We start from the raw sequence: 23,556 nt of genomic DNA, 5'->3' as shown, positions 1-23,556 counted from the left end.
AGGTATTGTGCAATGAGATGGTATTAATTAAGGATCCCAAGGTAGCAATGATCATAATATGATTGAATTTTAGATTCCATTGGAGTGAGAGGGGAGTGGATCTGAGATCATATTTTTATGATTTTAATAAGGGTAATTCTGTGGGCATTGAAGGCAGAGTTGGCTCATGTGAATTAGTAAACGGAGTTAAAGAATAGATCACTAGTGATTCAGTAGCAGACCTATAAAGGGATCTTTCAGAATATACATTGTAGATCCCAACAAATCAAACATTCCAAGGGACATAACCACCATGTGTGGTTTACTAGAAATATTACCATGGTATCAAACATAAAGACAAAGTATATAGTCAAATGGCAGGTCAGAAGATTGGATAGCATATAAAAGCAATAAAGAGTGATCAAAATATAAGAGGGAAAAACTTTAGAGTAGAAGAAAAAACTAGCCAGAAATATTAAGCAGAACAGTAAGAGCTTCTGTTTAAATATTTACAGAAGAGTAAAGAAAGTGAGCATTGATCCTACAGAGAGTCAGATTGGAGAATTGATGAGGAAATGGCAGATGAACTCAACAGGTATTTTGCAACAATATTCACTATAGAGGATGCAAGAAAAATGCCTGAAGTAGTGAGAAATCAGGAAATGGAAAGGAAGGAGGAATTTGGGGCAAACCAGAGTCCAGAGAAGCGACACTGAGGAAATTGTGCCAAGTGCTTGGGCCTTGATGGACTTCATCCTAGGACCTAAATAAAAAAGTGACTAATGAGAGGTCATTAGTTTCTATTTTCCGAAACTCCCTTGATTCATAAATGGATCTATTAGACTGGAAAATCGCAAATTTAGTGCCATTATTTTCAGAGAGACAAAGCAGTAAAGTTCTGACCAATTAGGTTATCCCTGTTATTGGGAAAATGTTAGAAGCTGTTATTAGAAATGTTCAAACGGGGCATTTGGATACATTTAAGGTAATCATGCAGAGCTAGCGTGATTTTGTTTTTTGGTTGAATAGGAAGACCCTATTCAATCATTTGGAGTTCTTTGAGGAAGTAATTGGAGAGACCGAAAGATGAGGAAATTGCATTAGCAACAGTATTTGATGGATGGCACTTATAGGAAGGGGGGAAAGTCTCGGATACAGTCACATAGATGGGTTAACTCCAGGAAGGATAAGAGAGGTAGGCAGCTAGAGCAGGGTCTTTTGTCGATATCCACATTTCAAACAGATATGCTGTTTTGAAAATGTAGGGGGTGATTGATTCTCAGGGGAACGTAGCACGAACAGCCAAGTTTCTGGTATTGAGACTGGCTCTAATGCAACGAGGGGTAAGTCGGGATCCAAGAGATCAATTGTGTTAGGGGATTCTGTAGTCAGAGGTACAGACAGATGTTTCTGTGGCCAGCAGAGAAAAAGCAGAATGGTGTGTTGTTTCCCTGGTGCCAGGATCAAGGATGTCTCAGAGACGGTGCAGAATGTTCTCACGGGGGAGAGGGGCCAGATAGAACAAACGACATTGGAAGGGAAAAGGTTGAGATTCTGAAGGGAGATTACAGAGAGTTAGGTAGAAATTTAAAAAGGAGGTCCTCAAGGGTAGTAATATCTGGATTACTCCCAGTGCTACGAATTAGTGAGGGCAGGAATAGGAGGATAGAGCAGATGAATGCATGGCTGAGGAGTTGGTGTATGGGAGAAGGATTCACATTTTTGGATCATTGGAATCTCTACTCGGGTAGAAGTGACCTGTACAAGAAGGACTGATTGTACCTAAATTGGAAGGGGACTAATATACTGGGAGGGAAATTTGCAAGAACTGCTTGGGAGGATTTAAACTAGTAAGGTGGGGGGGTGGGACCCAGGGAGATAGTGAGGAAAGAGATCGATGTGAGATGGATACAGTTGAGAAGAGAAGTGAGTCAAACAGTCAGGGCAGGCAGGGACAAGGTAGGACTAATAAATTAAACGGTATTTATTTCAATGCAAGGGCCCTGACAGGGAAGGTAGATGAACTCAGGGCATGGTTAGGAACATGGGACTGGGATATCCTAGTAATTACGGAAACATGGCTCAGGGATGGGCAGGACTGACAGCTTAATGTTCAAGGATACAAATGCTACAGGAAGGATAGAAAGGGAGGCAAAAGAGGAGGGGGAGTGGCATTTTTGATAAGGGATAGCATTACAGCTGTGCTAAGGGAGGATATACATCCAGGGAAGTTATTTGAGTGGAACTGAGAAATAAGAAAGGGATGATCACCTTATTGGGATTGTATTATAGACCCCCTAATAGTCAGGGAAATTGAGAAACAAACTTGTAAGGAGATATCAGTTATCTGCAAGAATAACAGGGTGGTTATGGTAGGGGATTTTAAAACATAGACTGGGACTGCCATAGTGTTAAAGGTTTAGATGGAGAGGAATTTCTTAAGTGTGTACAAGACAATTTTCTGATTCAGTATGTGGATGTACCTACTAGAGAAAGTGCAAAACTTGACCTACTCTTGGGAAATAAGGCAGGGCAGGTGACTGAGGTGTCAGTGGGAGAGCACTTTGAGGCCAGCGACCATAATTATTCATTTTAAAACAGTGATGGAAAAGAATAGACCAGATCTAAAAGTTGAAGTTCTAAATTGGAGAAAGGCCAATTTTGACGGTTTTAGGCAAGAACCTTTGAAAGCTGATTGGAGGCAGATGTTCTCAGGTAAAGGGACGGCTGGAAAATGGGAAGCCTTCAGAAAGGAGATAACAAGAATCCAGAGAAAGTATATTGCTGTTAGGGTGAAAGGGAAGGCTGGTAGGTATAGGGAATGCTGGGTGACTAAAGAAATTGAGGGTTTGGTTAAGAAAAAGAAGGAAGCATAAGTCAGGTATAAACAGGATAGATCAAGTGAATCCTTAGAGTATAACGAAAGTAGGAGTATACTTTGAGGGAAATCAGGGGGGCAAAACGGGGACATGAGATAGCTTTGGCAAATAGAATTAAGGAGAATCCAAAGGGTTTTTACAAATACATTAAGGACAAAAGGGTAACTAGGGAGAAAATCGGGCCCCTCAGATCAGCAAAGCGGCCTTTGTATGGAGCCACACAGAAAAGGGTATGGAAGATATTGACTGTAGGGAAATAGCTGGTGACATGTTGCAAAATGTCCAGATTACAGAGGAGGAAGTGCTGGATGTCTTGAAACGGTTAAAGATGGATAAATCCCAGGACCTGATCAGATGTATGTGAGACCTCTGTGGGAAACTAGAGAAGTGATTGCTGGGCCTTTTGCTGAGATATTTGTATTATCGATAGTCACAGGTGAGGTGCCGGACGACTGGAGGTTGGCAAACATGGTGCCACTCTTTAAGAAGGGCGGTAAAGACAAGCCAGGGAACTATAGACCGGTGAGCCTGACCTCGGTGGTGGGCAAGTTGTTGGAGGGAATCCTGAGGGACAGGGTGTACATGTATTTGGAAAGGCAACGACTGATTAGGTATAGTCAACATGGTTTTGTGCATGGGAAATCATGTCTCTCAAACTTGATTGAGTTTTTTGAAGAAGTAACAAAGAAGATTGATGAAGGCAGAGCCATAGATGTGATCTATATGGACTTCAGTAAGACGTTCGACAAGGCTCCCCATGGGAGACTGATTAGCAAGGTTAGATCTCATGGAATGCAGGGAGAACTAGCCATTTGGATACAGAACTGGCTCAAAGGTAGAAGACAGAGGGTGGTGGTGGAGTGTTGTTTTTCAGACTGGAGGCCTGTGACCAGTGGAGTACCACAAGGATTGGTGCTGGGCCCTCTATTTCATGTCATTTTCATAAATGATTTGGATGTGAGCATAAGAGGTACAGTTAGTTTGCAGATGACACCAAAATTGGAGGTGTAGTGGACAGCGAAGAGGGTTACCTCTGATTACAACAGGATCTGGACCAGATGGGCCAATGGGGCTGAGAAGTGGCAGCTCGAGCTTAATTCAGATAAATGCGAGGTGCTGCATTTTGGGAAAGCAAATCTTAGCAGGATGTATACACTTAATGATAAGGTCCTAGGGAGTGTTGCTGAACAAAGAGATCTTGGAGTACAGGTTCATAGCTCCTTGAAAGTAGAGTTGCAGGTAGATAGGATAGTGGAGAAGGCGTTTGGTATGCTTTCCTTTATTGGTCAGAGTATTGAGTGTAGGAGTTGGGAAGTCATGTTGCGGCTGTACAGGACATTGATTAGGCCACTGTTGGAATATTGCATGCAATTCTGATCTCCTTCCTATCGGAAAGATGTTGTGAAACTTGAAAGGGTTCAGAAAAGATTTACAAGGATGTTGCCAGGGTTGGAGGATCTGAGCTACAGGGAGTGGCTGAACAGGCTGGGGCTGTTTTCCCTGGAGCGTCGGAGGCTGAGGGGTAACCTTATAGAGGATTACAAAAATATGAGGGGCATGGATAGGATAAATAGACCATGTCTTTTCCCAGTGGTTGGGGAATCCAGAACTAGAGGGCATAGGTTTAGGGTGAGAGGGGGAAAATATAAGAGACCTAAGGGGCAACTTTTTCACGCAGAGGGTGGTACGTGTATGGAATGAGCTGCCAGAGGATGTGGTTGAGGCTGGTACAATTGCAACATTTAAGAGGCATTTGGATGAGTATATGAATAGGAAGGGTTTGGAAGGATATGAGCTGGGTGCTTGCAAGTGGGACTAGATTGGGTTGGGATATCTGGTCGGCATGGACGGGTTGGACTGAAGGGTCTGTTTCCATGCTGTACATCTCTATGATTCTATGGTGGATGTACTGCATTTTGCTTTCCAGAGAACATTCTGTAAGGTACTGTATGAAGGTTATGCAGAACATAAAAGCTTATAGTGTAGGAGGTAGCATATTGGCATTGGATTGAAGGGTGCAAAGAGTAGTTATAAATGGTTCTTTGGTGAACCTGAAAAAATGTGCTGAGTGGTGTGCCATAGGCATTAATGCTGGGACCTCAATTGTTGACAGCTTATATAAATGACTTGGATGAAGGAATGAAAGGTAGGGTTGCCAAATTTGCTGATGACGAAAGGATAGATAGCAAAGTAATTTATGAAATGGATACAAGGAAGGTACCAAAAGATATTAATAGGTTACGCGATTGGGTAAAGATTTGTATAGTTGAGTATTTTCGAGGAAAATGTGAAGTTTTAAAATTCTTAACAAAATAGACCTACAGCTCTGCAATCTTTCATTTAGACTTTAAGATGATGAAGGACCTGGATGTCCTTGTCCATGAATCACAAGAGGTCAGTGTGCAGATGCAGCAAGTATAACTTTCCTTTATTGGTCAGAGTATTGAGTACAGGGGTTGGGAGGTCATCTTGCAGCTGTGCAGGATATTGGTTTGGCCACTTTTGGAATATTGCGTGCAATTCTGGTCTCCTTCCTTTTGGAAGAATGTTGTGAAACTTGAAGGGGTTCAGAAAAGATTTACAAGGATGTTGCCAGGATTAGAGGATTTGAGCTATAGGGAGAGGCTGAATAGGCTGGGGCTATTTTACCTCAGTGGGGTGACTGCAGAAGGTTTATAACATCATGAGGGGCATGGATAAGATAAATAGACAAAGTCTTTTCCCTGGGGTGGGGGGAGTCCAGAACTAGAGGGCATAAGTTTAGGGTGAGATGGGAAAGATTTAAAAGGGACTTAAGGAGCAACTTCTTCACATTGAGGGTGGTGCATGTATGGAATGAGCTGCCAGAGGAAATGGTTGAGGCCGGTACAATGCCAGTATTTAAAAGGTGTCTGGATGGGTATATGAATAGGAAGGGTTTAGAGGGATATAGGACTAGATTAGGTTAGGATGTCTGGTTGGCATGGACGAGTTGAACCGAAGGGTCTGTTTCCGTACTGTACACCTCTTTAACTCTAATTAGGAAAGCTAATTGAACGTTCTCACTTTATAGTGAGGAGAATTGAATACAAAAATAGGGATGTAATGCTTCAGTTATACAGGTTATTGGTGAGACCATATCTGGAGCACAGTATCTGATTTCATTTATGGAAAGATCTGAATATGTTGGAGGTAGTTCAGAGAAAGGTGTCTGGACTAATACGTGAAATGGGTAGTTTGTCCTGTGAGGACAAATTGACAGGCTAGGCTTGTATCTGCTGAAGTTTCAAAATGTAATGGGCAACTTGATTGAAACATAAAATCCTCAGGAGCCTTAATAGGGTAAATGGGGAGATACATTTTTCCTGTTATGTGAGAATCTAAAACAAGGGGGAGATCACTACTTAAAAATCAGCAGTCCTCAATTTATAAGAGACATTGTGTGCTTTTTGTGTCGAGTCTTTGGAATGTTCTTCTAGTAAAGGTGGTGCAAGTAGAATCGTTTGAATATTTTTAAAGCAGAGGTAGATATAGACTCTTGTGAAACAAGGAGTTGAAAGATTTTAAATTGGTTTGTGTATTTGAGCTACAATCTGATAGGCTCTGATCTCATTGGATGGTGGAGCAGTCTCCGGGGCCTGAATGGCTTATTCCTGCTGCTGTTTTAAAGTATTCATTTTTTCACTTCCATCACCAGATGACCCAGTTCTTAGTCTATAGTTCATTTACCATTTTTGCTGGTAAACTACATTCAGCTACGTTGATTTTCAGATTGCTTAGGAATGCCCGTCATGATCTCCCATTGCAGTAATCTGGAATAATAGCCTGCAAGATGGAGTGGTTTGATGTGGTCCATCCTGTTATTTTCCCCTTTTCAAGCTAAGCTGTCCGTTCCCTGTGACTTCTGCTTATTTGTGGTAAACAACTGACTAGAAACCAAACATCAGCCATAGGGTAAAATTGCCAAGAGTTCTCTCTGGTCCCTAGTATGCACTCATTGGTTAATTTTGGAGCAACACTGTCAAAGATGTTGGGCATAGATTTGTTTGAGAGAGATATAGGTGATCTCTGCCTGAAATACACTTTAGTTTTGCAGGGAAAGGGGTTGGGAAAATGTCCGTGGGCACTGTTCTTTGGCTATGATGCTCTGTCCTTTCTCAATGATTGGCACTCAGCGTTGCCAGATTATTCAATGTTCATATGTGAATAATGGCCACTTGGGTGAAGTGCTGGAAGGCACAGAACTTGAATTCTCATTTTGGATTAATTCCAGATTTTTTTTATGATCGTTGATTTTGGAAAATCCCACCTGCTTAAAAGAGGAAATGTTCAGATTAGGTTTGCTGCCAAAGTCTCAAACAGTTGCACACTGGTCTGTTTTGTAACTTGAAACGATAGCAAATATTTAGAGTGGATGTTGCAGCAGCTCTATTTGCTTGATTCCACAGTAACATGTCTGTACACAAACAAAAGCAGCAGTGTCCAGCCTCACTACTATCCTGTTTTCAGTTGGTATCTATAGCTAATCTTGTTCCATTTTCTTCCCAAGTGAGCTTAGAGGTGCCCTGCTGATACAGTTCTCAACTGGTTCTAACAAGAACAGCTTACATTTATATAGTGCCTTGTACTATTGGAAAATGCCCAAGATGCTCCAGAAGTATAACGGGCAAAAATGGATTACAAACCAAGGATGAGATCGTGGGATTACCTTGCAGTTATTGTTAATGTGCAAATCGAACAGCAATATTCAGCACCCAATTAAACACACTTCCAGCAGCTGCTATCTGGGTTTCCCTGCCTTTTCCAAATGCTTCCCAAAAATTGCATCTTGTTGTCTGTCTCTCAATTCAAATACATTGAAAGTTGGATATACCTCAAAGGCGAGACCTAAATTTGCTGAAAAACATTCAGCTTGTCCATTCCAGTGTGGGAATACTAAACAAGTATTCTGACACTGCAAATTAACTTTAACTGGAGCAGTTAGGGATTTTTTAAATAAGTGTTTTTTTTTCCTCAATCTCGTCTTCAGTATTTTCATTTTCTGTGTCTGTTTGATATCAAATTCAAAATTGCAGCTTACACTTCCAGGCTGAAATACTCATCTGTTCAGTCATGATTTTTCATTTAATTAATTGAAGAAATACTATGCTTGCCTGTTCATATATGCCTCTGATGTTTTGTAAAAACTGTTTCAAAGGTTAACTGAAAGGAAATCGCTGTGGAAACCCATTGAATTCCCATGGCCAATTGGATATTTATTTCATATTTGGAGCATTTGGCCCATTAGCAACATAGAATAAAGACAGGGAAATTTAGGGGTGAGCTCTCAACATTGTGCCACACAACTGAAGACATTTGTCAGCGTTGAAGAAACCATCTGCGATTGAATGGTGTGGATAGAGGATGATGGAGGCTGTGCTGGATAGCATTAGAATGGTCAATAGGAAACGCTAAAAATGTTCATGTCAAGCAGAGATGCCTTAAGTAAATACTGAGGTACAGGTGAAAGGGAATGGTAATAAGACAAGTGAAGAAACGATGGATAGCTACAAAATCTTATACGCAAACAGCAGAAACCTGTCAAGTGCCTAATTGGATGATGAGGTTCTGTTCTTTTAAGGTTGTGTTAAGTTTTGAGAACAGAGGAGAAAGCCATTATCAGTGGAAGTGGGGCAGAGAACCAAAATAACAGGCAACCAGAAGATTGAGGTGAAACAACCATCCAATTTGTTTTCCCATCCCCAATATAGAGACAGTTGCGAGTAATAAATAATTGAATGCTAAATCGAACAAGGTACAGGTAAAATAAGTTCAGATTAAGCTTTTTTTATTTGTTCATGATGTTTGTGTTGTTGGCAACATTTATTCCCCATCTCTAATTGCTGTTATGAAGGTGGTGGTGAACTTCTAGTCCATGTGGTGAAGATTACTTCCACAGTATTGGTGGTAGGAAGTTCCAGAATTTTGACCCATTAATGAAGGAACGGTAGTATGTTACCGAATAGTGATGGTGTGTGGCATGGAGGTGAACCTGCTTTTCCTAATTTGGAGATGCCGGTGTAGTTTGCATTTGCTGATTTCCTGTCATTCTAGGTAACAGAGATGACAGGTCTTGAAGATGCTTTTGAAAATACCTTGGCCAATTGCTTCTGTTCACCTTTCAGATGGGCATAACTGCCGTAGTGCACCAGTAGTGGAGAGAATGAATTTTGAAGGTGATAGATAATGTAGATGGGAATGAATAATGGTGAGGGTGCCAAATATTTTAAGAGCTATCTTTAGATAAGTGAATTAGAGAGACAGAGCTTAACTGAGGCAATTGAAGACGTTGCTACAAATGATAGAGCAATTAAAATCAAGTTTGTTAAAATGCATCTTTGGGGTTTTTGGGGGACAAGGGCAAGCAAGGTCACGAAGGAATTGGAAAATGAACATGAGCATTTTAAAATTAAAAGCGTATGCTAACTGGGACCCACTGGAAGCCAGCTAGGGTATTATTTGAAGAAAAATAAACTTTTAGTAATCGTAGTACCAACAGCATTTTTAGAGCAATAACATTTAGCAAAAAGCAATAATGCATTCAGATTTACAAATTTGTAATTTTTTTTTCCCCTTTCACTTCTTGACCCATAGCTGTTGCAGTAAGTGGCATTCATGCTTCCCAGTCAAAAAATCATGGACACAAATATTGGTGCACTACTGGGGAAGTACAATATTACCAGAGATGAAAACTTAACGATATGAGTAAAAGGATCATGACCAAACCATAAAGCTAAACCAGCTGCCTTCATCATTTTAATATGTTTGATTTCAGGCTTTTAATCCACCTGCTTGCTTGATTTCCTGCAAGACCAAAAATCAGTCATTTTAGCCTTAAATGGATTCAACAATGGTGCATGCACAGCCCTCTGGGAAAGACTATTCCAAAGATACACAGCCTATTTAAGTGAAAAAGCTTTGTTGTCATCTCAGCACTGAATGGTTCACCCCTTGTCCTGAGACTCTGTCTGTGTTCCAGATTCCCTAACTGATGGAGCTAACATTATCAAGCTGTTTCATAGTCTTGTGCATATCAATATGATCACTGCATTCATCTGAATTTCTGAAAATATTAGTTTAATTTACCTTCGCCTCATTATAGGACACTTGCATCTCCAGGAACCAATGTAGTGAAACATTACTTGACTGCCTGTAGTGCAAGTATATTATGCTAAAGATATGAAAATCTAAATTGGCCAATGAGTGGTCTCACTAGAGCTCTGTACTATTAATTATTCTTGCACTCCCGTCCCCTTGCAATAATTTGCAATGTGCTTCCTAACTGCTTGACATGCCTGAATGCTAACGTCCCGTTCCTTGTAAGAGTATACTCCAGTCTTGCTAAACATCACCATTTAAGAGTTTTACATTTTAAAAAAAATTACTCTGCTTTCATCCTAAGAACAGAAAACCAAAGCAATACCCCACACTTCCCTATGTTATACTCCATCTGCCACCTCAGTGTACACCCATTTAACCTGCCTATATCTATTTGCAGGCTCTTTATACCCTTCACATGAATTATCTTCCAACTTGATTTTGAATTGTAAGAAAACATAGATGTTAGTCTTGGGTGTCTTTGCCTACATTATTAATGCATGTTGTAAATAGATGATACTGTATCACCAATCCTTGTGGCTGGTCACTAATTACAGCTTGCCAATTTAAAAATACCCTAATCATTTCTACTCTCTGCTGCTTGTCCATTGGCCAATCTAAATGCTTTGTGGAAATGTATGATTTTTAAAAATCTGTTGCTTCCCCATTTATCTAGCCTGCTAGCTAATTCCTCCTCAATCTCTTAATAATTTGTCTCTCACTATTTCCCTTTCATAAAATGATGTTGGCACCTTCTGCTCATACTATGATTTTGCTAATGCCAACGTTTTGCTGGCAACTAATGTCACATTAACTAATCTTTATATCCTCTTTTTTTTTTCTCCCTCATTTCTTTTAATAATGTTCTTTGGAATGAGATGGTAAATTAGGATCCTATCTGCCCTCTTGAGTTGACATAAAAGATTCCATGGCTTTTTTTTCCCAAAGAATATGGGAGTTCTCTCTGGTATCCTGTTCAGTGTTAATCTCTCAAACAGATAACACTAGAACTGATAGTTCCTATTGCTGTTGGTGGCATCTCTTTGCATGCTGTTGAATGAAGAAGATTAAGGAATGATTGAATGGGAATGCTCAAGTTGATTAACAAAACAATGAGTCAAACAGTTTGTCCATTTCTCCTGATGTGGAATTCCAGGAGAACTGGATAACCCATCAAATTGGTTCTAGGCTGTTCTTGAGTAATGCCACAGTGTCACCACTTCACACACAACAGGATAATGAAACTTGTGGAAATACTCTTCCTGTCTCCCCCATATTTGCACACCCTCCAAGGTGCAGGGTAGGTACCTTTTGTAATTTGAGATTCATAGAGTTTCCTAAGGCAAAGATATTAATAATTTTGGAGCCTGGGTAGGTAGAGTGAAGTTTCAGGTCAATAATGATGGAATTGTGGAACAGGCTTAAAGGGTTGAATGGCCTATTCCTATTACAAAAGCAACTATGATTCTCGAAGTTATTGACTGTGAAATGCTTCAGGATGCACTCGAAGATGAGTGACTGAATATCCGGTTGCTAAATTCCCTTATCCCCAGCTATTCCCAAACCAAGGTAGGTAATCTATTGTAAGTAAATATTACTATGCTACTAATAATTTTTGAATTAAGATTCTTTTCACCCTAAGGACAGAAAAATAATAAATTCATTACACTCTCTTGGTTAACATCCTGGCTGTTTCAATTTAGTTCTAAAGTTTTTTTTTGACTGCATCAGAATCTGAGGAGTGTGAAAAGCAGGAATTGTTGTTAGAGCTGTACAGGGTATGGGTGAGTTTTTTTTTGTATTTAAGGAATAGTATGATTGCATTGGTGGCAGAACAACAAATGTTCACTACATTGGTTTCTGAGATGGCTGATGTCCCACGAGGCCGAGAAAATTAAACTTTGGAGTTTAAATGAAGATGATAATCTTACTGAAGATGCTGTATAAGGAACATGGAAAGGTTGTTTCTTCTGACTGGAATGTGAATCTGGAATGGATGGACTCATCTTTATTTTCAAATATGTATTTTATTTGGATCTTCTGACAGGAGACCAAGTGGTGGTAAATTGTTAAGTTCATACTGTGGTCCATTGGCTTACTGTTGGCGAGACTGAGGTTGAAACTTGTTATTGAGTTGAGGTTAACATCTACCTAAGAAAAATATTTTAACAAGTATGTAAAGAGCCTCGTTTTGATGAAGTTGCCTTCTTTTTAAAAAAAATGTAATTTTAACTTGAAAATAGTGCACATTTGAGAATATGGTTATATGTTTACAAAATCTATTCCATAGTAACTTACATATATCAATAATTTCTCCTCTATTCACCGCTTATCCCAAAAAAGATGGACCTTGTTGTTTGTCTTTTTATTTTGAGATAAGGTAGAAAGGTGGGATTGAATTTTCTTGATGCTTCAGTTTATTTAATAAAAAAAAAGCACTTTGTTTGATAATGTGGAAACTGGATGTTATCCCATTATTACACACGCATCATGAAACTGTGGTTTGTGGCTTCCCTAGTATAAACTGGAATTGAGCTTTCACAATTATAGCTTATTAAAGATAAGCTTTCTCTTACTAAAAGATGTATCTAGATGTTAGTAGATTTAAATTGCAAGTTACCAAGCAAATCCGGTGTAAACATTGAATTGGTATAAATGTAATGAGGTGAAATGTGTTTCATTTAAAGCCTAGAAGGAATGTAATGGAGCAAGTTGTTGCAGCTTTTAAAAATTACAGATGTAGCAAATTGATATATTTCCTGGACTTAGACCATAGGATAAAGGAGCAGGAATTGTCCATTCAGTTCAACGCATCTGCACGACCATTCGTTGAGATTACTGTTGATCTGAACCTCAACTCCACTTTCCTATATTTTCCCCAAAACCCTTGGTTACTTTGCTGATTTAAAAATTGCCTTATCTCAACCTTGAATATATGTAATTATCTGACCTTAATAGCACGCTAAGGTAGAAAATTCCATAGGTTCACATCCCTCCGAGAAGGAATTCTTCCTCCTCTCTGTCGCAAATGGGAAACCCACAACTCAGATTATGCCTTCTGGCCTATATTCTCCCACAAGGGGAAGCAACCTTTCCACAACTATCCTATCAAGTTCTCTATGAATTTTTAATATTTCAATAACATTGGAATTTAGAAGAATAAGAATTAATGAGTACCAGCTCGACCTCTCCTTTATAAAGCATTTCTTCCATACCTGGTACCAGCTGAGTGACCTTTCTCTGGACTGCCTCCAATGCCAGTTTCTTTCCTTTCGATAAGGAACCCACTGTTTACAATATTCCAGCTATTGTTTAACTGGTGCCTTGTTATGCCCAACATTCCATTTGTCTTCCTTTATTACTTGCATGTAAGTTTTTTGTGATTCATGCACAAGGGTTCCCAAATCTGTCTGTCCTATAGATTCCTGCACTCTTTCACCATTTTAAATCCTGTTCAGCAGCTCCTCTTTCTGCCAAAATGCATGTCCTCACATTTTCTCACATTATATTCCATTTGTCAAGTTTATTCCCAGTTAGTAAACCGGTCAGTATCCCTTTGCAGCCTCTATGCCATCCTCACCGCTTGGTTTCTCATGTATATTTTTATCTGCAAACTTGCCTATAGTACATTCATTTTTTTTTCTTTATCCAAGTCCTCAATGTACAGTATAGGGATAGTAATTGTGGTGCAGGATGATTCCTGTGACAGGTTGCCATCCTAGAACAGTACTACCACCCAACTCTCTCTTCTATCAGTTAGGCAATTTTCTGTCCATGCTAATATACAACTTCCAACACCATAGGCACTTTACTTAATTAGATATGTAATATATAGTATCTTATGAAACACCTTCTGAAAATCCAAATCTATTACATTGAGAACCCAGTCTTAAAACAATGAACTTCTGATACAAAGCAAAGCTACTTGCATTCACTAAAACTGATAGACCTTGTACTTTGTACAAATTAATGTACATTTTGGCCTCAACAGTTGTTTATTTCTGGTTTGTCTCAACTTGTTTTCACGGCAGGTGGAATGGATACAGCAGCAGGTGGTAAAACGACGGATAAAGAGAGATTTTAAAGCTGGAGCTCCTCAGTATCCTTACTTCAATGATCCTAAATGGTCAAGCATGTGGTACATAGTAAGTGGTATTTGATTTTTGTGTAATTCTTCACACCCATTTCCTTTCTCCACAATACTTTTCTCTTTACGTCAACTTTGTTGCATGCTGAAATGTTTGCAGTTTTTGTTTTGGAGCTCAAATTGTATACCATACTCCAATTTTGGTCAATATCGCATCTCAATTTGTTTGTTCTATTGCGTCATCATAAAAATCATTATTCCATTAGTTTGTTTCTCACCTGTATCCTAAGATATTGTTTTTAATCCTTTGTGAATTTTAATCACCTGCCTTCCTAAATTATCCAAGTGTACTTATTCTGTTTCTATTGAAATGTATCGTCTCAAATTACCGACAGATTTCCATCTCCTATTCATGGCCACCTTGCAACTATTTTTTTATTTATTCGTGGGATGTGGGCACCACTGGCTGAGCCGGCATTTATTGCCATTGCTGTTACTGCTTGAACTGAAGGCAGTTAAGAGTTAACTATATTGTTATGTGTCAGGAATCACATGGGCCAGACCAGGTCAGGTCAGGATAGCAGATTTGCTTCCTTAAGCGTCAATCATGCAATGGTTATATTGTTTCCATTCGACCAGCCTTTTTTTTATTTTAAATTCCAGGGTTTTTTATTGAATTCAAAGAGCACCATTTGTAATAATAGGATTCTAACTAATGTTGCCAGAACATTGCCAAGCACTTTGGATTACGAGTCTATTCATATTAGCACTATCCTACCATCTCCTCAGCTTTTGTCTTTTAGATTATTTTAATATTCTTCCATTTGGGGATTTTGATTAATCCGGTTAATGGGCAAAACTTTGGCAGAGGATTTAATTATAAGCAAACATTTTAGATCATACTGTTTGAAAGGTGAAAACCTAAAATAGTAGGGGTTCCAAAGCTTCAAGTGCACCCAAGCGCACGCATTAAAATGTTGTGAACCGAAACTGGAAAAAAAATCAAAAAGACCAGTGGGATGTTGGCTTTTATGGAGAGGGAACTTGATTACAAAATGGTAAAAGCTATACAAAGTTCAAACCACACCTAGAGTACTGAAGTTCTGAACACCACATTATACAAAGGATATATTAGCTTAGGTGTGTACATTTAACTAGAATGGTATGTGAACTTCAATGGTTAAATTACAGGGAAAGATTAAACAAAGTATGGATATATTTTGTTAAACTTAGAAGCCTGATGTAAATTATTTGAAGTTCACAAGATATTAAGAGAAACAGATAAAGATAAACTTTTTCCACTCGAAGTGGAATCTAGGAGTAACATCTGTAGTTTAAATATTAGTGATAAACCTTTTAGAAATTAGAAACTAATTTTTCAAATTAACAATGGTGATGTTTGGAACTCCTATTCTGCAAATTGCAGTTAATTGGATATTAAATCTGTCAATCTCTTCAAAAATTGCAGATATTGGGATAGAAGGCATATTATGGGTATATAAAATTAGATCATTGATGTCCCATGACTCCCATTGATTGGCAGAACAGGGTCATGAGTCCACATGGCCTACTTCTGTTCTTGTTCTTATTTTGGGATTGACTTTGTTCTGGCATCAGCATGTGACATCTTATAATGTAAAAAGGCTGCAGAATAAAACAATGTCCTTGTTGAAGGGAAAAGGGCAAGTTGGCATATAAAAAGGACAGTGTACATAGGCAGGGAGGCTTCAGTTACATTCAAGGCTGAACTGACTTAATGGAATAAATATCAAACAAAAGTGATATCTTTATTTCCTATTTTTTGCAAACTGTTTTGTCACTATCTTGTTGAGAATATTTCATTCTTCTCAATGAAAATGTTGCTTTCTTGAATGCAAAAGTTTGTTATTTATTTGATAGTAACGTTTAAACCTTTTTTTTTGTTTCTATCCACCCATTAGCACTGCAACGATGACACTCATCACTGCCAGTCAGATATGAACATTGTAGGTGCTTGGCGGAGAGGCTATACAGGTCGAAATGTAGTGGTAACAATTCTGGATGATGGCATTGAGAGGAACCACCCTGATTTGCAGCAGAATTATGTATGTTTTGTTTTCAATTTTCTTTCAAGCAAATGCCTTTCAAAAATTTGCAAAGACTTATTTGAGTCCTGCTGTAAGTGAGTTATGACACCAAGGGAAACTAAGATAACTCAATTTAAGTGTTTTAGAAATTGTCACTGCTTCCTTTTGGTGTTTACACCCATAACCATTTGTATAAGTGGAATTTGGGCACTCCCCCATTACACTTGATTGCAAACTTCTGTTTGTGAAACCAGATTCTACTGTAGTTGGGCAATAAGGGATAATTATGGTGACTGTGATTATTGCTTCTCCTTATCCCAAGAATCTATTTGCAAGTTAGAACAGTTAATTTCATTAGGTTTGTAACTTTTTTTGGTGTCTTAGAATATATTTACTGATTGATCTAGAATTAGTACAATACAACTGCTACTGGTGTAATATGACAAGTACAAATTAAATCCTGCTATGAGTTGGATGCACTATATTTACTTTCCAGTCTCAAATTTCTTGTCAGCAAGAAGTTTTTGAGGCTCAAATGTAGAATCTCTCCCTAAAATTGGAACAGGTTTGCTCATTGTATTCTCTGTTGGGAAAATGCATTTATTATTTTAAGCCCCCTTGTATATCCAGTCATCACAGTATTAACTACAAATTAAAATGGGAAGTTATAAGTTTTTAAAATTTATATAGGTGAACCTATTGGATTTATGTCATCACCCTAAGTACTATACGTAAAAGATTGATTTTGAAATATAGTGAATGTGGTTTAAGTAAACCTTGAAGCCAAATTGCACATAGCAATGCTCCACAAAGAGCAAATGAGACAAATAATCAGACAATCTGTTTTTAGTTAGGATGTAGGGAACACTCCACAGAGAGTATGGGATTTTTCACATCTGCCTGAACAAGCAGGGATGTGTTCTTGGTTTAATGTCTCCTCAGACAACGTAGTTCTCCTTTGATATTTAACTAGAACTAATTAAGAAAAGCAGCTGAAATTTCTCTTTGGATTAGGTATCCAGTCTTGCTAGTAGAACTGCGAAATTATACAGATGGGAATGGAGTTTGTCATCTTTATGGCAGAACCTGGACAATTTGGAGCTAGGGGAGCTTTGCAATTTTTATTTAACCATATTCTGTGGTTTCCCATTCAATCTTGTTCCCCCTTTGTCTTTGTGCCAGTTTCCAAGGCAACATTAAATGGAATTCGAACATGGTTAATTAAAGAATTGTATCTTTCTTGGATCAAGTTTGAGATTCCTTCAAATTGCTTGAACATTTGATTTCTTCAGAAGCAAGTTGTTTAAAATTCCAAAATGCACTTTTTAAACAAAACATTTCCAAAATCTCATGGCACTTGTTCCAATTATTGTTTGCATTTCTAAAATACATAAATATTAATAAGCATATAAAGACATTTAAATCCAATCACTTCAAGTCAACACACCATCCACCTAGACTAATAATTCCAATTACATTATCACCCGTTATCCATATCACTTCCTTCATTACCTCTTCCTCAACTGCTAACTCAATGTTAGTTCAAATTCCTCAACGCACTGCATGGTGTCGTTTCTACCATCAATTAGACATTTATGTTAGCTGTGATTCATTCTTGAACCTTTTTTATATTTGTTTTTATGCACATTCTATTCTTTCATTATGCTTCTATTTTATTATTGCTGAATTATCATTTCTATAGTATTACTATTTTTTTTCCCCTATGGGGTGGTATTAGTGGTTAGCATGGATGCCTCTCAGTGCCAGGGACTCAGGTTTGATTGCATCCTTGGGTGGCTGAGCAAACTCCACACAGACATTTGCTCTGTATTTGCTTGGCTTTCTGCCAGGTGCTCCATCTTCCTCCTACAATCAAAAAGGTATGCAGATTAGGTGGATTAGCCATGCTAAATTCTGTAGTGTCCAGTGATGTGTGGGCTAGGTGGATTAGCCATGGGTTAAGTGATCTTATGGAGATGGGGCAAGGGCCTGGGTCTGGGTGGAATGCTCTTTGGAGAGTCAGTGCAGACTAGATGGTCCGAATGACCTCTTTCTGCATTGTAGAGGTTTTATACATAGCCCCGCAATCTGCATTGTTATTGTTGGGGGAGAAAGGTAGATTTTTTTTTTTAAAGACTGACTTGATTCCGATTACTGTCTCTTACCGGGTGGCATTTTAGTGAAACAATGTTGTGTTCCCTCAAAAACCTCAACATGCTGCCAATATTGCAGATATGGATGTAGTGGTTTAACTGCAATTTAATGTTTTACATAGACTAATTGTTATACATTGGTTATTTATACTGTTTACTTAAAATAACATCTAAAATTCATTAGTCAAAGAGCAAGGAAACATCTCTTCGGTCCAACTCATCCACACCAACTGGAAATCCCAATCTGACCGAGTACCATTTGCCAGCCTTTGGCCCATATCCCTGTAAACCTTCGTATTCATATACCCATCTTGATACCTTTTTAATTGTTAAAATTGTACCAGCCTCCTCCTCTTCCTCTGGCAGTTCATTCCGTACATGCACCACCCTCTACATGAAAACGTTAACCCACAAGTCCTTTTTAAAACCTTTCCCCTCCCCTTAAACCTGTGCTGTCTAGTTTTGGACTCCCTAGAAGAACGATTTTGACTACTCACCCAGTACAGGTTGAGGTTGGGGAATGGTGTGTGAATACTCTCAAGCAGGTCAACATAATGAAGAAGGAAGTGTTGGGTGTCTTGAAATACATTAAAGTAGATATGTCCCCAGGGCCAGGATACTGTGTGGGAGGCAATAGAGGAAATACAGAAGAACCCCAATTATCCGAACGAGATGGGCGGGCACTGTTTTTTGTTTGGATAATTGATTATTCAATTAATTGATTTCCTCTGAGGCTCGGAGTGTTTTTTTATTAAATCTGCTCCCCATTCAGGAGACTAGGCAGCTACACACCTTGCGTGAGCCCCACCTGACCCCAACCCCATCTGCCCCACACCCACTCCGTCCAACCCTGCCCGTTCCCAACCCGCCCCCTCCCCAAACCCCTTTCGCTCTCACCCCACCCCCCCAAATCCTGTTCAATCCCCCCTCACCCCAATCCCTATCCCGAACCCGTCCAACCCCGTCTGCGCCCTTGCCCCCCAGCTGACCCCCCCCCCCCATGACTGGGGGTGTTCTGCAGGGATCAGTACTGGGACCTTTTGTAATATATGTATATAAATGATCTGGAGAAAAATTTATGTCCTTTTGGATAATTGATATTCAAATAATTTGAGGTTCCTCTGCAGTTGGACCCTTAACAGATATCTTTGCAACCTTTTTGGCCTCTGGCGAGGTTCCAGAGGACTGGAGAATGGCAAATTTTTTTGACTTTGTTTGAGAAAGGAAACAGAGATCATCCAGGTAATTACAGGCCAGTGAGCCTGACGTTAATGGTGGGAAGCTTTTGGAGAAGATGCTAAGAGACAAGATTTATTCACATTTGGAAGTGAATGGACTTGTTAGTGATGGGGGGGGACAGCAAGGATTTGTGCGGGGGAGATCGTGCCTCATAAACTTGATAGTTTTTATTTGAGGAGGTTACAAGAATGATTGAGAGAAGGGCACTAGATGTTGTCTATATGGACTTTAGTAAGACATTCGATAAGGTACTTCGTGACAGGCTGGTCCAGGATGAGCTGTCTAGATGGATACAATGCTGGCTTGGTCATAGAAAACACACAGTAGCAGTGGAAGGGTGCTTTTCTGAATGGAGATCAGTAACTGGTGGTGGTCTGCAGGGATCGGTACTGGGACCTTCAAAATATATGTATATAAACGATCTGGAGAAAAGTAATGGGTGGTCTGACTTAGTAAGTTGGTGGAGTTGCAAATAGTGAGAAGAATTGTCCAAGGATACAGAGGAATATAGATTGCAGAATTGGGCAGAGAAATGGCAGATGGAGTTTAATCTGGACAAATGACAGGTGGTCATTTTGGAAGCTAAACCTCAGGTGTAAATGGCTGAACCCTTAGGACCATTGACATACAGGGGGATATGGGCCTATAGATTCACAGATCGCTATAAGTGGTAACAGAGGTGGACAAGATGGTCAAAGAAGGCATACAGCATGCTTGACTTCATTGGCCAGGACAATTAATATAAAAGTTGACAAACGTGGAAAGCTTTAGCTAGGCCACATTTGGAATATTCCATTTCTGGGCACCACAATACAGAAAGACATGGATACTTTGTAAAGGGTGCAGAGAAGATTTACCAGGATGTTACCTGGTCTGGAGGTTTTAGTTATGAGGTGAGGTTAGATAAACTCAGATTATTTTCACTGAGGGGTGACCTGACAGAGGTTTACGAAATTGAGAAGCATAGATAGGGAGGATGGTCAGAAGCTTTTTCCCAAGGTAAGAAGGTCAATTACAAGAGAGCACTCATTCAAGGTGAGGGGGTTGAAATTTAGGAGAGATGTGTGGGGAAAATCTTTCACATAAGGGTGCCTGGAATGCACTTCGAGTGGAGATGGTGGAAGCAGGAACATTAGCAAATAGAAGACGTATCTTGATAGACACACAATCATGTGCTGAACAGAGAGATAGAAACTCTCTGTAATAAGTAATAGTCTAAATAGGAATTAGGAAGCAGTGCAGACTTGCTGTATTGTATTGTGTTGAATTAATCTCCCTCATGATTTTATAAACCTCTATAAAATAACCCTCAGTCTGCAATGCTCAGAGGAAAAATATTCAACCTCTCCCTTTTAACTCAAATCCTCCAGTTCTGGCAGCATCCTTGTAAATATTTTCTGTGCCCTCTCCAGTTTAACAACATCCTTCTTATAGAGGAGCAATGAGAATTGTTGGCAGTATTCTAAACACTGCCTCATCAATGTTCTATGCAGCCGAAACATGACATCCCAACTCCTATACTCCGTGTTCTGACCAATGAAGACAAGTGCACTAAACACCACCTTCACCGCCCTGACCACCTGCAATTCCATTTTCAAGGAGCTATGCACCTGTACCCCTTGGTCTCTTTGTTTGTCAAAACTCCCTGTAGACCTACCATTAACTGTGTCAGTCATGACCTGGTTTGCCGCACCAAGATGCAGCTTCTCACATATATCTAAATTAAACTGTATCTGCCACAACTTGACCCATTGGCCCATTTGATCAAAGTCCCATTATACTCTGAGGTAATCTTGTTCACTGTTCACTACACCATCTCTTCTGGTGTCATCTGCAAACTTACTAACCATGTTGCCTGTATACACATTTCAAATTTATATAAATGATTTGGAAAGCAGTGGACCCCAGCGCTGGTCCTTGTGGTGCACTGCTGGTTACAGGCCACCAGTGCGACTCTCTACCACCACCCTCTGTCTCCTACCTTAAAGCCAATTTTGTACCAAATTGACTAGCTCCTCCTGGATCTCATGTAGTCTAATCTTACTAACAAGTCTATAGAAACTTATCAAACACTTTGCTGAAGTACATATCGATAATGTCTACCACTCTCTCTTCATCAATCTTCTTTGTCACCTCTTCAAAAAATCTCAAACTCAAACCCAATTTTCCATGTACAAAGCTCTTTGACTATCCCAAGTCAGCCATTTTCTTTCCAAATGAATGTAAATCCTGTCCCTCAGAATTCCCTCCAACGACTTACTGACCACTGAAGTAAGGCTTTTGCTCACAGCCTTTCTTAAATAGTGGTACTATTGTTGGCTAACCTCCAGACGTCTGGCACCTCACCCAAGGATGTCAATGAAACAAGCATCATAGCAAGGGGCCTAGCAAACATTTCTCTTCTCACAAAGTCCTTGTTCATTTAATGTTCTGTGAAACTGTTTTCCAAAATTCATCCCCTCTTCTGCAACACCAAGCTTACTTTCATTGAGTATAATTATTGCTATTATTTCTTTTACCAAAATTCATCATCTTTCTTACTGACACTAAATTGATGTCACATTTTAGCCCAAACCCCATTTAATCAGTATCCTTTTGTAGTTTCCTTCTTTCTATGAAAGAACTGTCTCCTATTTTCTCACTTGAGCCAGCATGCTGTCATATCCCTAATTTCATGCACCTTTTATCCTTCTCTTGTGATCTCACATTATTACTCTTTTGTATGCTCCACATAATGTACACACACTACATTTTCTCTCATCTACTGTATCTGCTCCCTTTTTCAAAACATTTCCTAAGCTTTGTTGAAATTGATTATATTGGTTGTAAATTTGCAGCCTATAACTAAAGTTTTTCATCTTGATGCATGTTAGTTTTATTCTTAATTAATGACTTCTGCTCTTCTCCTATATCAGATTAAACTAGCTGGCTCACAATTAAACTCATTTAGCTTTATTTCCTTTTTTAAAACTTGATACTGTATTGGCCAACTCTAATGGTCTGACATGCAACCATACTTGGAGTCCTGAAATATTTCCAAGGCCACTTGGATTTGATCTCTCAATAGCTTAAAGATCCTACTGTGTATCCCACCACACTGATGGAAACTTGCATCTGCTACAATGACAATGAATTAAACAGGAGAATGCTGGAAATAAGCAGCAGATCAGTCAGTAGCTATAATAGAAGACCAGTTTAATATGTTTTGGGAATATAACCTTAACCAAGACTGCCCTGTCCTTTTTTTTTCTCCCCTCTCCTTTCTGTATACCTGGTGATTGCCAACATTTTCTGTTGTTTGTTAATATTTCCAAAACTTGCTGCTTTTCGTTCTTCTCCTCCATCCATACAATGGTTCTGACTGCCAAGAAATGTTGGCTGAAACTATTGGAACGGCTTTAACATTTTCAATAATCTTGGAATAATTCTGTCTGAGGAATGATGTACGTCATCCAAAACCTAGTTTGTTTGTTATTCTCATGAGGCCAGGGGATGATATTAACGCACATTTCCCAACAACTCTTGTGTAGCTAAGTTGAATCATTTATGCATGGAAAACCTTTTAAGAATGCATGAATTTTACAGTGACTTTATTTATTAATGTAGTTGTGTGATTTTCTTTTCTTCCCTTCTTGCTGTAGGATCAAATGGCTAGCTTTGATGTCAATGGAAATGACTGGGATCCCATGCCTCGTTATGATGCCAGCAATGAGAACAAGTAAGGGAAATATCTATTTCTGTTTCAGCACCTGTCTTCCATACACGGTTTCAGTTGAACTTAGCTTATGAACTTTCTGAATTTAACGTTGCTTTCCTTTCTTAATGTTGAAAGAAAATTACGAATTTGAAGCTCGAATTTTCAATGTCCCATAAGCTACATGAGTTGCATTTTCAACAAGAGAGTCTCACAACAACTACATTTATAAAATAGTGTTCATTGGGTTACACAAATAATTATAGATAAATATAATATTCCACTTTCATATCCCATGTTAATTTTTTATATGTTAGAGGCTCTGAACTAATTTATTTAGTTG

The 23,556-nt window shown here is 39.0% G+C and overlaps 1 protein-coding gene across 4 annotated transcripts in view; it reads left to right on the top strand.

Annotated features, from left to right (window-relative positions):
- Positions 1–23,556, top strand: part of pcsk5b (proprotein convertase subtilisin/kexin type 5b) — a 371,873-nt gene that overhangs the window by 58,107 nt on the left and 290,210 nt on the right. For all 4 annotated transcript variants that reach the window (XM_043712351.2, XM_043712341.2, XM_043712369.2 and 1 more), the window contains exons 3-5: positions 14,006–14,119; positions 16,002–16,145; positions 23,161–23,237. In XM_043712351.2, the coding sequence (XP_043568286.1) occupies positions 14,006–14,119; positions 16,002–16,145; positions 23,161–23,237 (335 nt within the window). The remainder of the gene's footprint in view (positions 1–14,005; positions 14,120–16,001; positions 16,146–23,160; positions 23,238–23,556) is intronic.

This window comes from Chiloscyllium plagiosum, unplaced genomic scaffold (genome assembly GCF_037043375.1).
Source record: "Chiloscyllium plagiosum isolate Xiang-an unplaced genomic scaffold, Cpla_swu_hap1 HiC_scaffold_2, whole genome shotgun sequence".
NCBI lineage: Eukaryota > Metazoa > Chordata > Chondrichthyes > Orectolobiformes > Hemiscylliidae > Chiloscyllium > Chiloscyllium plagiosum.
The sequence above is the reverse complement of the archived record's forward strand: the minus strand, read 5'-3'. Positions and strand labels throughout refer to the sequence as shown.